We start from the raw sequence: 20,488 nt of genomic DNA on the forward strand, positions 1-20,488 counted from the left end.
TTTGATGTGTGCTGAATCCCTCACTGGAATATTGGATGCAACTTCTTTTCCCTTTTTTTCCTCTCTCTCTCTCTCTCTCATGAACAGTGCATTGTTTTGCTTTCCCCCCATGCCTGTGGTGTCCAGCAGGACAGGTGGCAACCGTGTTAGGACTTTGTTTACAATTCAGGTGTGTTCTAGCCAGTTCTCTGATCTGTAATTTTACATCTCTGAGCTCTTTTAATCCCATTCTTATCTTGTGTAAGCCTTGTAATCTTTGACCCTAATCTTAAACCGCTGAATAGAACGGGGCAGTGTGGTTTGAGGAGAGTTGTTTCTCTCACCTTCAAATTCAATGCATACATTTTGTCACAGGGAGCCAGGGCTCTTCAGTCTTTTGGGTTTTCTGGCTTGAGCTGAGTTTGAAAAATGCTTTTTGCTCTACATTTATATTTATTTATGTTTTATTGCCAGAACCTGGACTTGAACCCTGTCTATTTTAAAGCTCTCTGCTCATAACTCACCAGTCTCAGGAGTATAGCCGATGGAGAGGCAAAGAAAGTATAAATTAGATAGTGGGATGGAAAATGCATTTCTATTTGAAATGATTATCCCCCCTGACGGGTACACTAATAAACTGTTATTGCATTTCCGTCAGTTTCTTTTAATCTAATCATGCATATAAACAGATGAGTGATAGCATTAGTGTTTGCGTATGTTTATCCATAACGGAGGCATAGGCGGCCATTGTCTAGACAGCAAACACCAATTTGGCTGGGACACAGAGGAACATCAATGCTAAAGCAATGGTGCTGAAACACTAGGCATGTGCTTTTGCTTTGCACAGAAGGAAAGATTGCAGTGGCAGACAGACAGCCATAGGAGGAAAAGGCGGCGCAGAAGAAGTAGTGGAAAGGTTGGCAGAGCTCACCGTGGCTAATACATCCAAAGTGTGTCAGTTAGCTCTTTAAATGTGTTAGGCCCCGGGGCTGGGAAAGCCAACACCATCGACTCAGCCCACCTCACTCCACCTTTCCACTTAGCCTCTGTTCAACACCCGCCAATATCCTTAGGGGAGTTACACTGCTGTTCATTGGCAAAATTGATCAAATGCCTTCATGCTTAAGTGTACATTTTTCTCATTGCACTTATTAGTCTCATGAATACATGTACTGGGTGGTGAATCTGCACAACTATTACAATTGTGTGATGTATTGTGTAACTATAGAGAGGTTGTGACTTCCTGCTTAGCTCAATGCTGTAGCCTCTCCATCACACTGTTTAACAGGCGGACTATTAGAATAGGTGATCAAACTGTACATCTCATGCTTCTATGGTTTCTTTTAATTACTTGACTTAAACTGCAGAATGTAATTCACATTGACATAATCAAGAGTTTGTTAGGCATCAGTACATATGGCCCAAGTACGAAAGTCTCAGCAGAATTGAAGGGTAAGCAATATTAAGGCTTTATGCAAGTAGCAACATACAAATGGCAAGTCTGTGATTATACAGTAGAAAAGGGGTGGATGGAAGCTAATAATCTGATTCTTTCACCAGTTATTAGGAATTGTTATCTTGTTTTGTTACACTAGAAACAAACTTACTGTTTAAATGAAAAATAATTTTACAGCTAAATTAGCCTGTAAATGGTTTTGGGCTTAGATATATATCAAACACTGGCCAAACTAAATTTATGCTGGGACATGTTACTAATTTTTATAATAGCACGGTTAGAAATACGGCGGGAAATTCCTTTAACTAAAAATAAAAAAGATTGTTTGCATTTTGTCATGAAGCAGTATTCATGCAAGGTTACTACTTGTGGTGCAATAAAATAAATGAAAGTATTTTCTAGTCTAAAAGAGCACAATTTATGACTCATTTGTTTTTTCTTCCTATGTTGTTTTTTTTTCCCCTTTGAGATTACATTAGGTTTGATTGGCAAGCTTAACAACATGCATCATTAGCTACTTTGTGTTTTTTAGTTTAAAATGTTTTAGCCACTAAGCCGAAGGTACAGGTTGTCACTTTAAACTGTCAAAAGTGTTTACATTTACAATATTTACAATTTAGATTTTCTGCTGGAGCTTTTCTTAGTCTAGTATAAATCACCCCCCCACCCCCAAGCACACACACACAACTAAATGATAAATAACTAACATAACTTGATGGAAACTACTGTATATTGCAATGGCAATCTAACATTGTCACTGATCAGCAGGTAGAGTCATTGTCATGCATTACAAAGGTCAGTAGTTTGATCCTTTGCTAACTCCTATGTAAAAAATATGTTAACCTCAGATTAAACTCCATTTTTAGCTCTCATCTTCTTATGTGTGCAGTTGTACAAACACTACTAAATTGTGTGCGCGCATTTGTAAAGCCTAAATAAGGTTGAAGCGAACAACATTAATGTAAAGCATTCAATCTTCATTTGCTGCATGCCTGGTCTTAGATTTCAGTCAGGGTTTTGTTGAGATTAAGAATCAGAAGCACTTTCCCTAATCCTGCCAAAGCAGCACACGTGGGAATGAATCCTGCACAAAGCCGCAACACCAAGTCCCTCAAATCCATTTGTTCAAAACTGAGCAACAAGCACAGAGAGGGAGACAATGAAGGACTAATCTAATTCAGTAAACGTGAGAGTATTAAATTTATGGTGGTTCATATTATAGTGTTGATTTTATCTATGAATTGCCCATGCTTCATCTTGCTCGCCTATGTTCCTGTTGCTTTAGGCCTGTTAAGGCAACAGGGCTCAAGATATGCTCCCTCAGCTCTGGAAATGCCTGTAAATGGCATCACTAGGGAAGCGTGGTTAAAATGGAAAAATTTGGTGCAGTAAAACTGTTTTTAAAGAAGGAGCTCTGAATTAGTGACAATAGGTTACCCTCCATTCTGTATTTAATAGGCTCTTCAAATCTGTTTTCTCTTTAGACAGATATAAGATTTCTATAATGAGCAAGTGATTCATAAATTCTCTTGACTTATCCTTTTTTAATTCGCTTCTCTCTCCTCTTTCTTTCTCTGTCTCTCTCTACCACCTCTCTATGCTTGTACTTAGAGCCTTTTTAAATGGGCCAAAGCTACTCTTTTTGCCATCTACATTGGTGAGTAGGTAGATAAAGGCTCTCACCTGGAAGAAGTTTGCTGATGGAGCGCCCTGGTCTTTGATCTAATGCCTTGGTTGGAGGCTCCTATTCAGCCTCTAAACACAACGCTAATGTTTGAATAAGTGTTGCTTTATAGAAACAACAACAAAAAATATGACCAAGCATATTCTTAGTGCTTCTAGACACTGAATAAAGCAGCACAAAAACAAGGGAGAAGGAAGTTAGCCAAAGTAAAACATGGTGCGAGCCTGCTGGGTCTGTTTGTGTTGCTCGCAAGCGAACAAGCTGAGATGCACACACACAAAAAACAGGGAGCACACTAGCATACTATATTTAGATGACAAAGTGCCACCAACCCAGACTAAAGGGGAAAAAGTAAACAAAGGAGAAAGCTGGGGAAAAAAAAACAAGGCGGTCCAGAAGCATCCCCTGTTATGGTGCAATCCCCCATGTCCTAATTACACAGGCTTAGAGGAAACGGAGGATTAGCCACCAATTCACCACGCTTCTCGCCTCATCTTCTAATAAGTCCTCTTCTTGTTTCCTTGCCACCCTTTGTGCAACCCTGCGTGTCTCTGCAGTTCCAGGTAGAAGATAGTGTTGTCCTGCCTCTGTCTTTCTTTCAATGCCCATTCTTGTCAATATGTACACCTTAGACAACAACAGGTATTCCTTTATGAGAGTAGGTTGTGCGTCAGATATGTTTGTTCCTTTTGTATTGAATCCAAGACAATATTATCAGCTGTATATTCCCTGTTTCTCTCTGTAAACAAATGTTTCAAGTGTCTCTATCCATCTTTGAATTAAAGTGAGTGCACTTTGTTTGCAGAAAAACAATTCAGCGCTGTTCATTGCGGTGAGTTAAAATGCTGAAATTCATATCTGCTGTGCAGCTCCATCAGGCATTCATCTAATTGGTCCCAAATTCAATCTGCACCATAAATGACCGCAATCACACAGTTAGTCTCACAGATCTGTCTTCATCAATGAGAAAAACAAGGAAGCATACAGCAGATGCTGTGGACCCCACACATCTTGGATCTCAATGTCACAAAATCAACTAGAGAATACATAAAGTGATGGAAACAAGTTCAACGTGAGGCTTGAGACAAATTAAGCAGCCTTAACCCTGCTTTTGAAATCTATTTTTAAAGCTGTGTGCCACAGAGAACTACTTGCTTCTATGGCTTCAATTCTGGTTACAGCTTGCTGTATCCTGATAAATATTAAATCATTTATAGGACAACTCTGTCTTACAGTGCTCTAAAACAGTATTCTTTCTCCTTGAACATTTTACATTTCTTCAATTTACAACCATGAACTTTGGTTTATTGTATAAAGTAACGCACACGTGTATATATATATATATATATATATATATATATATATATATATATATATATATGGAAAGGGAACTTTTGATTTTTTTCTTCACTGATAAAATTCTAAAGTTTGGTGTAACATTTCTATTAAGCAACCTTAACTCAATTCTAGCAAAAACACCTACTAACAGACGGAGTCTTTTAGAGGTTGTGTTGAAAGATTGAGTTATTTTTTTCTTTTATCTTTGCAAAACAGCTCAATCCCAGCCCCCTTGGATGGATAGACTTTGTGAATAATAATTTTCTGGTCTGTTTGTGGATTAGCCATTTGTTTAGTTCTGGACTCATGCGCCATACATGGAAATGCTTTGATCAAAACCCTGCAATTTTACCTTTGACTGTTGGTGTTTGTTTTACTGATGGGATCTGAACCACCGCCTCAGTTTTAAGTTGTTTTCAACCCCTAAATTGCTCTCTCCCTCTATGTATTGACCCTTATTTAGCTCTACCATATTTCCACATCTGACCATGTCTTTCCTGAGCAGAAAAAACAAACAAAGTTTCAGTTTTTTTGTGGGCATGCTGTAAGCAAAGTAAATTGCCATTTTAGTTTTACATCAAACTCAAGATATTGCATGTTTAAAATGGTTTTGTTTTAAACAGAGTCCCTACTTCCCCATCCATCAACACTCTGTTCAAACAGCTTGACATTATGTAAAATACAGACCACCAAAAATGTATATTTTTTTAACATTATTTTTACAGTTGTTTTATTGTCTTCCCTACAAACGTATCCCTGACACATCTGGTTAGTTTTTGCTTCCCATGATTAAGTCATTTACTAATGTTTATTGACAAATTTCGACAATCTAAACATGTTACACCCTTGTACAGGTTACCAGTCTATCACAAGGCAACACTCACACTTAAGAGAATTAGACACCAACCTAACAGTCTTTTTTTTGACTGTGGATGGAAGCCACAGAGAACCCTTGCATCCACAGTTTGAGCATGCAAACCTCAGAAAGACCCCAGGCTAGAAATCAAACCTAGGATCTTCTTGTTGCAAAGCAATAGTGCTAAAAACTGTTCTTCCAAAAGGCCCAGAATCTAAACTCTTTGCAGTAAAACTTGATTTATCTTGGGAACAAATTGCACACGTTGGCACACTCCCTGATTAAATAATCTAAATATATTTGTTGCACTGGATTTTTGCTTGAGTGACTGAGAGTAAAAGGGCTGAATGCAAGGATAGAAAATCTTTCTTAATTTGTGTTCCTTAAAATGTTTTGAACCATGCATCCTGTTCCATCCATTTCACAAATTGATGCTACTTTATGTTGTTGTATTAGTGGGATGGTAAATACTTATGAGCTGCATGTGGCCCTTCTCCCTATCCTTTGTAGCCCCTAGGAACTTAACTGATCTGTGTAGGTTTTTGTTTTTTTTACTTGTAGTGTGAGGCATGTTTTAATTAAAAGTTCAACTTCTATATTTAGTGAGAAAACTTCATAAATGTGTGCAATAACTATATCAATATATATATATATATATATATATATATATATATATATATATATACTACTATGCTACTATACTACTATAAATGGCACTGTATACACTTTATATAGCTACCATGCACCTTTTTCTCCCTTTGGGTCATTCTTCTTCTTCTTTAAATATTTGAACTGATATAACGAGTACATTTCTCCACTGTGAGATCAATAAAGTCAATCAATCAATAAATCAGTTATGTCAACTGAACCATTGAAAAAACACTGTTAAACTAGAAATTTCTATCATCTTGTAAAACAAATCATTGTTACTTGTTGGCACAGCGCACACATAGGATATATTTGCAACCATAACTAGTCCTCTGCTGAGATCTACACATCCATATTTAAAGTAATTTGACAGTGTGTGAATGACAATTACAGTTCCTATAAGGCTGGTTTGTAATAATCATATGATTCTTTTAATATCTGTGTGGGGGCAATTATTTAGATTGACTGCCATGTGTAGAAAGCGGTGGTTTACCTCGAAGTCAATAAAAGGGGGCGCTTACTTTCAAGATCCTGAGAAGAAGTTGCGGATTTAGCTATTTTTATTTTCACAGATTCAGTTTAATAATAAGAAAACTTAGATGTCAGTGTAGAAAGCAAATAGGCACTGAAGCTCTAAAGGACTTATGGGCCCTATGTGGGGTGGCTCTTTGTGATGCTGCTGGATTTCATTCTACCTCTTGAATTTGTTTTACAACCCTCGTCTTTACCACAAAGTCCCAGTCAAAATATATGTATACATTTATAGGGCATATGTCACTTCGTATATGTAAATGTGTTTGTATACTGATTAATATATTATTTGATAGAATATGCTAAACCAGAGTAAATTTTTCAGTGTTGTTCAAGGAGAATAAACACTTTGATCACTGCAGGAATGATGTAAGGCTTGTTCTTCCCAAACATCTATATCTAAAAGCTTGCCTGTGGCTTCTCTCTTTCAAAAGCTGAAACATTAAAACACTTTGAAGCAGGAGCAGGAGCGATCCATACCTAGAGGAAATGTGAATTATCGAAGGTCTTAAGTCACAGGGTTGGAGAAGAGACTCAGGTATTTTGATTGGCTAAAGGAATGATCTTCCTTCACTGACCTTGCAATATTTATTGAGTGCCTCCTACTGCTGTCAGAAGTGAAGGCTCAGAGCTGCTCTACGCACAACGAAAAGATATGTAGCTTTCTTTTTCTCTTTATTTGTGTATTCTGTATGGTTTGCTTCAATGCTGGGATATGAAAATACCTCAAAGAAGAACAACACTCAGAATTTTTCTAAATCTGTTGTTGAAACAGCAGTTTGAATATTGGCACACAACACAAAACATGGTTAACGTAAAGCAGTGGTTTGCCTTTACTCAGCATGTTTTGACCTTGGATAGGTTCCCATGGCTGTTCATTACGGTTAAACCAGTTTGTTTGGATTGCCAACAGATAAGAAAAAAAAAAAACTAAAAAGGTTGAGGGTTTTTTTCCCACAGATATCTGCAGGTTGACCTTTCCTAACAGTTAAAGCTGGCAGACATCTTTCATTAATAATATAACACTAGGCACTCTTGGCTCAACTGGGGAAATCTAAAGCATGTGGGAAAACATGCCAGGAAAAGCAGATCCTATTTGATTAGATTCACTAAAAATAAAACTGATACGCGCTCACGTTGCAGATAAACTGACACTGGGGGGTGTGAGTGCACAATTCATTCAGACACAAAAACGTTAACAGATACACAGACTCACATTCACAAACACAATAACATACATAAGCTTTTATATGGCCAGGTGGGTCATTTTCTAAATGTAATTTTAAGGGCAAACTCATGTTTTTCAGGACACTTCAATGCTGCTTTGTGATAGCAGGAGAGTGCTGTTTGATAACACAAACCTAGCCACCCAGATGTCCCTCATCTCCCCAGCCCTGCAGACCCCTCTACCCATCCCTCCCCACCCTCCCAGCTCTGCTTGTTCATTATTGATTAGGCTTTGTGTATTTGTTTTTGTTTGAATATCAGCTTATGCCTCCAGTTTTTTTTTTTTTTGCTCCATATCTTTGCTGCAAGTAAACACTTTCTCCTCTTTGTTTGCTTTGAGAAACTTAGCCAAGTATTAGCTGACCGAGAGGACTGTGGTTTTGCAGGAGAATGACTATAGAGAGGACGTATTTGATCCTAAGATAAGTATTCTTGATTTAGTCTGTGCTTCGCCAGCCAACAGTTTTTCCCCGACGCTCCTGCCGAGCACTTCCTGCTATGCATTGGTATTCTCCTGCCTCCCACTGTGATAAGATCTATTACACTGGAGCAAAGTATCCTTTTTATTCTTCTAAGCTATGGACTCCACAAAACAATCTAAACACACTATTTCAAATTACATATATTTTAGCTGGTGTTTTAATATACCCTGGTACATATGTTGTTGTTTTTATGCAATAATCTCTTTAGAACTATATGTTAGCAATATCAGTTAGACAGGCTTATACAGTAGCTCTATAAAATGTACATGCAGCAGTCCCTTATAAATCGTTTCTAAACTGTTCTACCTTTTAAAGTCCTTTTGACAAATTCAAGAGGAAAAACTGGACTAAAAGAAGACTAAAATGGAAGGTTTTGGTTCACTTGATTTAAAAATGAGCACACTAATAATTTGTTCAAACATCTCTTGAGTCAGTTTGAGACCCCAGTCTTCTTGGGTTCACACCCACCATCTGTTTCACAGAATCTGATAAACTGTTAACATGTCTCAGATGTTCTAATAGAATTGTCCTGAAATTTTCCAATTGTATATTAAAATCAAAATCATATTTTTCCACACAGATTTCAAAGGATCCCTATAATGTCACAAAGAGGGTATCAGTTGGGAAAAATAGATAGAAGAGACCAAGTATTATTTTTTAGCATCGCAACGGAGGTTATGAATAGTTCAGGAAAATAAAGAACATAAATGACATAAAAAAAATAATCATCAGAAAATTCCCAAAGTTACTAAATAACCTTTTTAGAGAAAAATAATATATTCTATATATATATATCTATTCTAAGTTTTATGTGGAGAGAAAATATCTTCTTTTGAAGAGACTATACAGGGCATGGATGTGGTGCAAGGGTAAAGTAGCCGACCCCTATATGGAGGCCTTAGTTCTTGTTACAGCGGTCATAGGTTCGGGTCTGTTGACCTTTGCTGCTCTATTTCATTTCACCCCCTTTTCAAATACAGCCTACCGATGCAAAAACTGTATTTCAATAAAAACATACCATTCAAGCCTGGAGCCAAAAGTAAACAATTATAGTTTGCTCAAAAGTATTTTTTTAATCACATCATTACCTGAATATGATGTTTTTCAGATGTCAAGTGGACTTAGACTGTCCCAAATGCAGGTCCCATTATAGGCTGTGATGACTACACAACAACAGTCTCATGCTCTTATTACAATGCTGGCAAAACAAACTAACTAACTGTGGAGAGCAGGGGAGTGTATTAGCACAACTCCATGAGTATGGAAAACAAGTGAAAACAATTATCTAACAACTTTCCAGTTTTGTTAAGCTTTATGTGTACAAAAAAGTAAAAGTTTTTTTCTAATCCATAAAAAAAGATACATGTAATATCATTTGGTCATAATATTGGATGTTTAAGCAAACGCAGATTATGTCACTGATGCCTAAAGCTTGAAATGTTTTGAGGAGTCACTAAGAAGTCCCTAGATGTTTGCAGAAGATTAAGCCTTGTCAGATTTTTGACTCTTTCATCAGTTTGCCTCAAATATTTAGTTAACCTGATTTGCGGGATGAGCAGGTTGGTTCAACTTGGCTGGATAGCAGAAGGTGATGAGATTAAAAAGCATAATAATGCTCACACACACTCATGCACACCCAAACACACACTGTGAGCTCCCTCAGGAGAACAGGTGCAGTCATGGTTTGTCACAGATGCCCCTCTCAATTCGTCAGCTGCCACTCCTCCTGTCCACTTCGGGTGGGTCGAGGGATATTTAACACAACACAACCTCAACACACAAATGCAAACACACAAACTCATTACCTTGGGTAATTTTCTATTCCTGTAGTCTACTTTAGCAGATTATATTTCTTCCTGTAATGGCTCCACAAGTGTGAAAAACAAAGAAATGATTCGATGTCACTGTTATCAGTTTGGAGTGTTTTACCTCCTTTCTAAACTTATGGAAGACATTACCACTCCATTGTCTTACCCAGTGTTCAGCTTAATGGTGATGGTTTGCTAGCATTAGCCGGTGAGTAGAGCTCGCGTCTCCTCCTCTTTGAAAACCTAAGTGTGTGACAGAGGGACATTAATCACCAGCCTGGGTAATAAAGCGAGGAAGGACCGTGTTGTAGGGCCAGAGGGCAGGAATCTCAAGGGGGAAAAAAGGCTGTTTAGGGAAACCACACCATGTTTTATCATACACACTGATACATAACACCACTTTTAATAGACAATTTAAATGCATTCTTCCAAATATCACAGCAAACATCTGTCCACCGTATAGTAAAACTTCTCCTTAAGGAAAACATTTGTTTTTCCATATAAACTGAACAAAGATATTTCCTGTAGGCTTCTACTGTGATTGTAAATAGGAATTTGAAAGCTTATGCAAAAATATTTGTTTATGATCTCTAGATAAGCAACTGTTTGATCCAAAACTTCATAGATGCACTTTCAGATTTTAACAACCTACAGTTGTGTCTTTGTCCGTATTTGAGTGAGGCAATAAAGTTTAAGTTTTTCACTGTATAAGAAAAAAATGTCCTGCTTAGAATGAGCTAAGATGACCGAAATGATCCATATTTGCTTAACTATAACGATAATAAATGCTTTCTTCAAGTTAAGAAGTTTACATGTTTAAAATTCCAATGCTTTGTAACCTTTTTTATTAAGTTAATTCACAAGATAGGAGTTCATATGTAGTTATATATTTCAAGCCAACATATTAAATACACAGATTCAAAAACAAAAAAACTAAAGACCTTGTAAGGATTTTGGTTGAGGCTGTTAAGAGGGATCCATTAAAAACAGCAAAACACTTTTTAGCTCTTGTATTAAAAAGCTCCTCAATAGGCAAAAATATATAACTCTAATAAAAGAAAAAAATTGCAAGGTTACAGATTGAAAGTGCCATACAGAATAAATGCTTTAATTTTTTTTAGATGTATCCGGTGGTCCAGTTAAACTAAAACTGCAATGTTTTGCCATAATGGTCATCATTATATCTGGAGGAAAAAGGGAAAAGCTTAAAATAACAGTATAATATAACAAAGAGGTGGCAGCATAATGCTTTGTAGGTATCTTATTGCAGTAGGGATTCTTAGAAAATAGAAGGACATCATATAAAAATAATGAGCATATCAATCAACAGCCGGTTAGAGTTAGTAAGTTAGAGCTTGAATATAAACAGGTCTCCTGAACTGGCAACAGGCATTAGAAGAAAACCAGATTAGTTACTAAGTGGATTAAGGAGAACAAAGGAAATGTTTTGGAGTGTCCAACACAAGAGCTTGATTTTAATTTAAAGAAATTGTGAGAGAATGGCAAGAAGGTCTATTCTGCATGGCAGTGCTTTATTTTACCTGTATACATCTGGGTTGTTTCCAGGTACTGATGTTTTTTACTACAGTCCAATAACAAAAATGTTAAATCAATTGCTACCTCTAAATAGCCTTTCTTAAGAAACTTTGAAAAATAACCTAAAGTTCATTAATGGTTGCTTGTTTCAAAGGGGTAGGCATCTACACTCTTGTTGGATAATCTGAACATCAATAGGCACAATTTCTTAGCCATTGTTCAAAATGGGAAAGACAAGAGGCATGTTCAAGTAAAGCTTCGAGGGCTTTAGATGGGTCTAAAATCTCTGCTGCCATGCAGTTGATTAGCTGCTTAGCAACATATTGGGGTCACCAATTGTCTGTAAAATTAATTTAAATCTTTTGTACAAATCTTTACCAGTGACCAGTGATACAAATAAGTATTATTTTTTGATAGCAGCCTTGTTAAACAGTTCTTAGTATTGGAAATCTGCCCTAAAGCCAAGAAGTGCCTGCTTGAGGTCAAGAAAGCATCAACAAGCACTCGGAGGATACTGAGTTTAATTAAACATTTTATGTTGACACCTGAGGTGTAATATTTGATTATAACCAGGGATCCAGGTCAAGTGTCTTCAGTAGCTTGCAACAAAGTAAGAGCCAATAATTCTTCACTTACCAATCAGGGGATTCAGTCAGAGTTCAGTGATTCTTGTCTTGAAGCAGAGTCTTTATCTTTCTCATTCCTGGGTTTCTGATCATATTTCCGTCAGGTGGTCTGTTCTCTCAAAGACAGGAATTTAAAATTTAAGGAACATTCTCCCGCTGACTACTCTCAGTGCCTTAACACTGTATCAGGCAGTGATAAGCAGGTCAAAAATTGCCATGAACAGATAAACTTCAAGTTATATTTTAAATACTTGTTAAACTCAGGACTATTGTTTTTGTCTGATAGACTTTCCTTTCCTTAGCAGTTAGCAATATGCCTCTGTTTGTCGTGATGGCACCAGCCTTTTCAAGCTTAAGAAGTAAAGAAAAAAACACTGTGACAAAGTTAGTGAAACATTGTACTGCTGATACTTTGTACATCTGGAGGAAGACAGGAGTGGATAACATGATTGAGCTCTTTGAACAGGCTCTTTGTTATTTTTACGGTTTGTTACCCAGATGGTGACTGTGCCCTTTGTGTGAGAAGTGAATAAAAAATGACCACAACACTTCTTAATTTGACATTTTAGAATTATTTATTTTCAATAGAAAGTTCACAGCTTGAAAAGTAATGAAACTTTCATAACTGTGTGTTTTTTTATGAATTATCTCCTGCAAATTGAAATTAAAAGATGAGCCAAGTAATTTGTCTTAGTAACCATGCTCCTAAACCAGATTATTGGGAGAGGGCTTTATTAAGTTAGTACAAGAGGACATTGTCTAGGATATCTGTCAGTGTAATTTATCTTGGACAATTCAAGGTGCATGTGAGTGTAGAGAAACAGACTATGTCCCACAATAGCCAAATCTTCATAGGCAAATGTGTCCTTGGTGGAGGCCTTTCCTGCCCATCCCAGAGAGCTGGTTGAGCCAGGGTGAAGGAACCGAGAGAGAGAGAGAGGGAGATGAATGTCACCCCTGTTCTCATATGTCATACTGTTAGCCATAGATATGAGGAGAATGCCTCAAGGTTGTACGTGCAGCAGAGACATGAATAATCTATCAGAGGTTTTCTCCAACTGAATAGAGAGAAATATGTCTGCATGGATTATTTATGCTTTAATATGCTGAATGGACAATCACTTCGGAGAGCATGAAGACATTGTAGGGGCAAAGTTAATTGTTTGTGTGTATGTGAGTGTGTAGGTGCAAGGCTGCGGTCGACAATAGATATGCGTTGTTAGATGTCGGCTCTGTGTTTTGAATCCTGATGATGGATTACAATAATGGTGTGCTCTTGTTGAAAGTAGTATTCAGATTTGTATTTTATGCACCGTCTTTTGACTAAATCATCGATTACAGTGCTCTGATATGTTGCTCCTATTTTCTTACTCAAATTTCAAATCACTTTCTCACAACCTCAGACATGCATACCTGAGTCAGTGTGTTTAGATGCATTCACTCACCGTCTACATCATTTAAATGTAGTCCATTTTGTATTGGTCTACTCTCCCCTTTCCTGCTCACCTTTTTTTCCTCTTCAGATGACTGCTTTGACACGGGAAATGTCAGGCTCTCCCTGCCAGCGCTTTTTGGCTTCTTCAAACATTTGTGAAGTGTTAAGCTCATCTCCACAGCTTAGGAAGGGCAGACTCTTGGGAATTTGTGCTGCTGACCCACAACACGGCATAGACGGCCATGCCAAGTGCACTCAAGCACATCCACTCAGCAAGCTCATTCGCATCAACCAAAGATTGTATTAGTCCTAGGTTTGTTGTCTTTAAAGCAGCACTCTCAGCATGCTGTAGAGCCTTGTTCAATGCATAATGGAGCTGATAGGGTAGCTATACGGCTTCTAAGAGCAATTCCGTCTTCCCAGAGTTAGTTGAGAATGGTAGCTCAAACGCTTCACAGCACTAAGTAGCCTCATTGTTACCCCATTAAAACAAAATCTGAGAGAACAGCTTAAAGCGCTGTGTCTCTTAACATTTTCAACCTCTGATTTTGAATTCAAAGATCAGGTGTTTCATGACATGTTTTTGTCAAATCGATTTCAGGTGTACAAGGAGGGAATTTTCTCCTCACAAGGTGGATATAAATTGGGCCAATAAACATGGGATGAGAGTGAAAGAAACATGTTTTAACTATGTCAACTAAAACCAGGCTCACCCTGCAATTATCGGCAATGTAAAAAAGAAAATCTTTTGATTTCTCTGTAAGTCTAAATTGGGGGTTTGTGGACCTTCACTATGAAAGATGTTCAATTATTGCTCTAAATGCTTAAACACGCCTTTAAATAAATGTAACTATTTAGTGTATATAGAAAACTGTTAAAACTTAAGACTGTTTTTTTTCTGTCTGGTTTTAATTAGAAATATGCAAACAAGGTATTGACTACTTTGTATAGCTACTTAAAAAATATTAATATTTTTACAAGTCTATATTTTTTGAAAAATGTTTCAGTTTATGCCTTACCTTTAGTAGGTAGAAATTAAAAGAATACTCAGGATAGGCCAACACCTGGCAGTAAAACCTTGATTTTAGGATTTTAATAAGCTTTTTGGGAACCTGCGGATATTTACAACAAAGTTTATCAAGGAAACCCCTCCCCCCCTCAACAAAGATATGAGACAGGACTTAGAATTTACACAGGCATGTTATTATATATTATCAAAGCAATATAGTATGCTATTTGTCTACAAAGTTTAGGGGTTTACACTTAATGGTTTCATCACCAATATCTTTTTTATATTAAATGTCTAAATTGTGATGAGAAAAAAGATGTCAGTTTCATCTCCTATTGTTTGCTCAAATATTGTCTCTGTTTTCAGCATACTCAGAAACCCTTTTGTGCCACACAGTGTTTCCTCTTCTCTTCGATCAACAGCAAAAACAAAAAAAAAAAAAATCCAGATTTTTTTCCCCTGTTTTTTTAACCAAGTTTTGGATCTGCTTTACACAGGAAAAAACAGTCCCATAATCAGCCAAAGTGTGCATCCTTCTGAATAGAGATGAAAGTGAGAAACACACTCATATGCACACACAAGGCAACTACAAGGCACACACAAATAAACAGGCCCAAACACAGGCAAGAAGCACAAGCCGTTTGGCACAGGCTCTCTATCTAGGGAGGACTTCAAAGCCCACTGACATGAATTTATGATAACGCCACAGTGCCTTTGCCAAACCTGAACCGTTGTTGTTTTTCTCTCACTCCCTTCCCATCTTTTCTGTATGCTCTGCCATCCCCTTGATCAGAGCTTTGGAAAAATGCAAGCAGGTGTCCCCCGGTTCCCCTGGAAAGCTGTGTGCATCTATGTGTGCTTAAGTGCACATGGTGTATATGTTTTTTATGTGCACTAAGAATGGGAAAAGCATTTCTTGCTCTTCTTTCTTATTTTTGGGGGCTTGAGCTTCACTACTTTAGCTTGAACTTTTCCAATTGTTTGTTTAAAATGACGTATTATACTTTGGTTTATAATATGATTGATATTTAAATACCGTCAAATTGTTTTATTTAGTTTTATCCGGATGTTTGACATTAATGTTGCTTTCTTCTCATCCCCTTCCCTTTATTTTTGTCTACAGATGAGGATTGTTTGAATTGCACAGAGGAATGCAGAGTCCTTGGTCATTCTGACCGCTGCTGGATGCCTCAGTTTCCTGCAGGAGGAAACCAGGCAGAAGGCATTGACTACCGCAACAATATGTTTGTGCCGGCCGGGATGGAGGTGGTTGCTGAGACAGAGACCTATGAGACTGTAAACCCCAATGGCAAGAAAACTTTCTGCACATTTGGAAAAGAGAGACGAGACCACACCATCCTGGTCGCCAACGTCAAGCCCTACCTAAAAGCAAAACGTGCCCTCAGCCCCCTGCTGCAAGAAGTACCGTCAGCCTCCAGCAGTCCTACCAAAGGATGCTCCACAATGCCTCCCTGTTCTGCAGTCAAAGGCCCAGCAGATGGGGCTGAGGGCAAACCTCCCCCAGCAAGCTGCTCGATCCACTATGGGCCACCTGATGGCCAATACATGTCACCTACTAAACAAACAAGAGACCAAGGGGTCTACCCACCGTTGCCTTCCTCAGATCCGGTGGCCAAGGTCCTTGCAGAGGCCCGCTCCAGAATCAGTCAGGAGGCGGCGGGTGAAATGGAGCGCGTCCTAGAGCAGGCAGAACCAGATTCAAACCGCAGTGGAATGGACGCTGACCAGGTGGTGAGAGACATTGACAAACTATTGCAAGACTGCAGAGATAGTGAGGCCTCTGGCACACTGAGAAAATGACTCAAAGAACCACAACATAAGGAGATGTGAGGATAAAGGTCGGAGTTTGTTGTTAAGACTTTCATGCCAAAACTGTTAGTCACCAAAACAAATCAGAAAGGGTAAATGGCTCTGGTGACTGGAACTATTGTCACTGTATTTGTTGTAGAAAAGTACAAAAAAGGACAAGATAAACTTTTATTACGTCAGTCCAGTGGCAACCAAGAACAACAAAAAAGAGGAACTGACTTCTGACTTTTTCTGAATTTCTAAACTTTTTGGATTCTTAAGCAAATTGCAGGGGTTTAAGCCTCTGGCACCTCGCAAGCTCTTATCTAAGTGCCCACCAGCTCATATGTGTGTTGTTCATGGTCTCTTGTGAAAACCTACATATCTTTTTAAGTGTGCGTAGGTGGATTTCTGTTTTGTGTGTTGGACATTAAAATTGAATGAAAAAGGACTATGTGCGGTCAGACATGACAATCGATGTGAAAAAAAAATATAAAAGTTGATCTATTCGGACAGTGAAAGACAGAAGTACACAACTTTACTCTTTTTTTTGTTTCATTTTTTCAATTGATAAACAAGTGTAGCGTGTGATGGACCAGATCTATACCTGAAGAGATTTTATTCGGGGGGGGAGGGGGTTGTTATGGACCAGCCAGATCTGTTTCAGTCGGATTTATTAACAGTGTAACCATGTCTCACCGGTCATTTTGTAACTACATGTAAGCTGTGTCTGTCTCACACCTCTATTTAAATGTTCATGTTGCTGAGCAAAGTAGTTGCACGCATCAACGTCATCACATGTCCACTACCACTCTGCAGACACACACGCTTACACATTGACACCACACAAGAATGCAGATGAAACAAATGAATGCTCACATACAACTGCCCATCTGTGGATTTGTCTTATACATGTACACCATCAGCTTTTAGTCCCTTGTGTACAGTGAATTATCATGTCTGTGACTATGCCATCAGGCAATCAAGTTGTATAAAAAGGGACCTTTCTTTCCTCAGCTGTGAAAAGATAATATCTATATGGTTATATAGATGACTGTATGTATGAATCCATGTATAGTGTCCGAATATCAGCAAAATATTTATACATTTTATAAGGAGAAAAAAGTTGAATTTGACATTAAAAGTGTCCTGAAGTAGAAGTCATGTGGGAGGTATTTAAGAAAGAACTGCAAAGGACACTGCCATTGTTTTAAAGACAACGATCCAAAAATATGACAAAACAATAAAATGTCCCTTCACATTATCACTATACGTAATATCATTATATGTGTATATGTATCCAATTTAGATGTGTTTACATCAGAAAAACTGACATATTTTTATTAATTTTACTGCAATTTCTGTGCATTTGAGCCAAATTGTTATGTGTACAAAAGCTATATTGTGTATTTTATTAAATTAATATATGGTTGTGTTGCAATATACATGGGCTTATATTGTATTTGGCAAAAGTTGCCTTAGTAGCTGTCGAACTCTGTGAGTTTGCTTTAGTTTGGGTTTCTGTTTGTTTCTTTTTTTCATCGGTATCCTGCATCTTTGCAGTAAGGCTGGTCTCAGTGCTTTTGAGATGTCGCCGCTTTTTACCCTGAGATCCAGCTGGATCAAATACAATAACTGTTAAAAGCTTAATGAGCCAGCTGATCTGGAAGAAGATTCAAACCAACAACAAAAAAGCAACAAGAAAACTGTTTGACTATTTTTACTGAGCAAATTTTTATAAGGCAGCTATTTTCTTTAACAATAACAAGTCCGCATATTTTCTGTTCATTCCGTTTCTATTTTCTTTCCAAAAAAAAAAGAAAAGAAACCCGCCATATGAAAAGTGGAGTGGTTTCCTTGGTGATCATGAAACTGCCTTACTGTCTCTGCAGAGAGCTTGTTGTATCTGTGGAGCCTTGTGACTGCTTCTCAAGACCTAGTCCACCAGAATGTGCATTTCCTACAAAAGACCAAAACAGGTTCTTTTTCAAAAGTCTGTGTTGTTTATGTATGTACTTAAATACATGTTGGAAATCCCATAATTTGCAGAGAAACTTGACATCTGAAATTCTATCTGAAGTTTTTTTTGGATTTTACTTATTCTCGGTATGGGTACATGGTTTATACAATGCATCCAGGATTTCCTAAAAAAGAGATAGAAAACATTTATTTTTTAAATTTTGGCACCTTTGGGCCATTATGATATACTATCGCAGGGTGTTTTTTAAAAAAAATCCCTGGCATTAAGGGGCATAGAACAGTAGGCTACATGATGATTTCTGGAAAATGTTACCACAATCACCAAATGTATATAACCTGCAGCTTTGAGAGGGAACAGTGACGTATTGTGGCATCTAAATGCAGTATGTTGAAGTAGAAAACCTAAATATTTTGTTATATAGGAAAATCACATACATCCATTTTTTCTTTTATGTTTGGGATTTTTATTGTGCTGCATCTTTCCTTTTTAGGCTTTTTGCTTACTTTCCTTTGAAAGATCAGAACAGCTGTTGCTTTTTCTCCTGTCCTTCATCTGGAAACTATTTGGTATAGGTTTACCCTTACTCTTTTTTGCAGGATAAATGCAGAAGTGAATTTTAAGATGGGGCATTGATGCATGGACAGAAAAGAAAATGTATTTGTTTCTCTTATATTTTAATTTCCTATATCTGGATGAATAAGACAACTCTTATGTTAAGGCAGCACAAACAGTTCAAATTTTCGCTGCAGTAGTGATCCAGACAGGAATGTCATTGCACACAGAAACACCAGTGCGTTTAAGCAACACGCTGCCTTTCATGTTATTCATAAGCAATGAAAATTAAATAAAAGAGAGGGCATAAACATTACCGGGACAAATTTGACTCTTCCATATTTGCCCTAATGATTACTTTTTCATTTAGCTCATTTGTCTGCCTCTTAGCTAGAGCAGCATTACTTGTTGTATGTGCTTACCTGCTTGATTTCTGTATATATTCTCCAGTTCCCTTCTTTCTGAACTTCCGTCATCTTCATATTTAGTTTAAACTCCGATCAGATTTTTATTTCATTGTTGATTTTTATTCCATTAAACGCAGCAGGCATGCAGATTCATCACACAACATATTTTACTCTTGCTGCCACAATTCAAAGTACTGTCCTCTCTAATGGTGTTCCCTTGCCCTGGCCACTGTCTGCATGCTTACAAATCAAGGGTGAGGAAATGCACAGAGTCCAGTCTATGGAAGGAATTCTCTAAGCCATGGCCCCTTTTCTCAGGCTATTTGCTGTTTAATAGAGCAGAGGCTGCTTTTTGGGGCCAATGCATAGTTTGGCCTCAGAAGTTTAGAGATTGAATGCAATGTAGGGTCTCTCATTATTGTCTAATTATACACTGGCATCTTACACTGTTGGCAGTGCATTACTCAAGCATAGAGTGTGATATTTTTGCCCACTTGAGACTTGTTGGCTTTACCAAGCGATTAGGGAAAGACCTTGTTGAATGTGGCTAACCACCTCTGGTCTATTACTCACATGGATGCAACTGCACACAGACTCAGACAGTCACTGCTTCACAAACACACAGACAATATGCCTTTTTGGTTTGTTAAATTAAGCACCCAATGATGTCAGTGTTGTTCCCTCATCCACAGGTTCCACACTGATTACATAGGGCTCCACCCTACATTAAACAGCTGGTAAAAAGACCAGAGACAATTTTATTTGTATGGATTATTTTCAACTGCTATTGTCTAAAGGCTGTGTTCATTGTGATCTATCTGAAGTAAAAACAAACAAAAAAAAATAATAAAAGTGCAAATAAAAAGAAAATAACCAATATTATTTTCTCTTGTCATTCTTTGACTTGGTAATGAATAATCACGGATCAGATTTATTTTTCTCTCTTCCCAGAAGACCCACACCTAATCTATCTTTTGTGTATCTCTACATGACCACTGTTAAGCAATTCAGTTTGTACAACTGCATTTTTATATAAAGCTTACTCACAAAAAATTCTAGCCATTAGTTTATGTTTGTCCAGAGACAAACACATTGGTGTTAAATATAATGTGCACTAATGCTTC

General features: G+C 37.6%; 1 protein-coding gene across 2 annotated transcripts in view; it reads left to right on the forward strand.

Annotated features, from left to right (window-relative positions):
- Window positions 1-20,232, forward strand: part of LOC107088294 (protocadherin-17-like) — a 67,283-nt gene extending 47,051 nt beyond the window's left edge. For both annotated transcript variants that reach the window (XM_015380379.1, XM_015380378.1), the window contains one exon: window positions 15,739-20,232. In XM_015380379.1, coding sequence (XP_015235865.1) covers window positions 15,739-16,436 — 698 coding nt within the window. In that variant the 3' untranslated portion in view covers window positions 16,437-20,232. The remainder of the gene's footprint in view (window positions 1-15,738) is intronic.
- Window positions 20,233-20,488: the final 256 nt, after the last annotated feature.

This window comes from Cyprinodon variegatus, unplaced genomic scaffold, assembly GCF_000732505.1.
Source record: "Cyprinodon variegatus isolate N-32 unplaced genomic scaffold, C_variegatus-1.0 Scaffold212, whole genome shotgun sequence".
Taxonomy (NCBI): domain Eukaryota; kingdom Metazoa; phylum Chordata; class Actinopteri; order Cyprinodontiformes; family Cyprinodontidae; genus Cyprinodon; species Cyprinodon variegatus.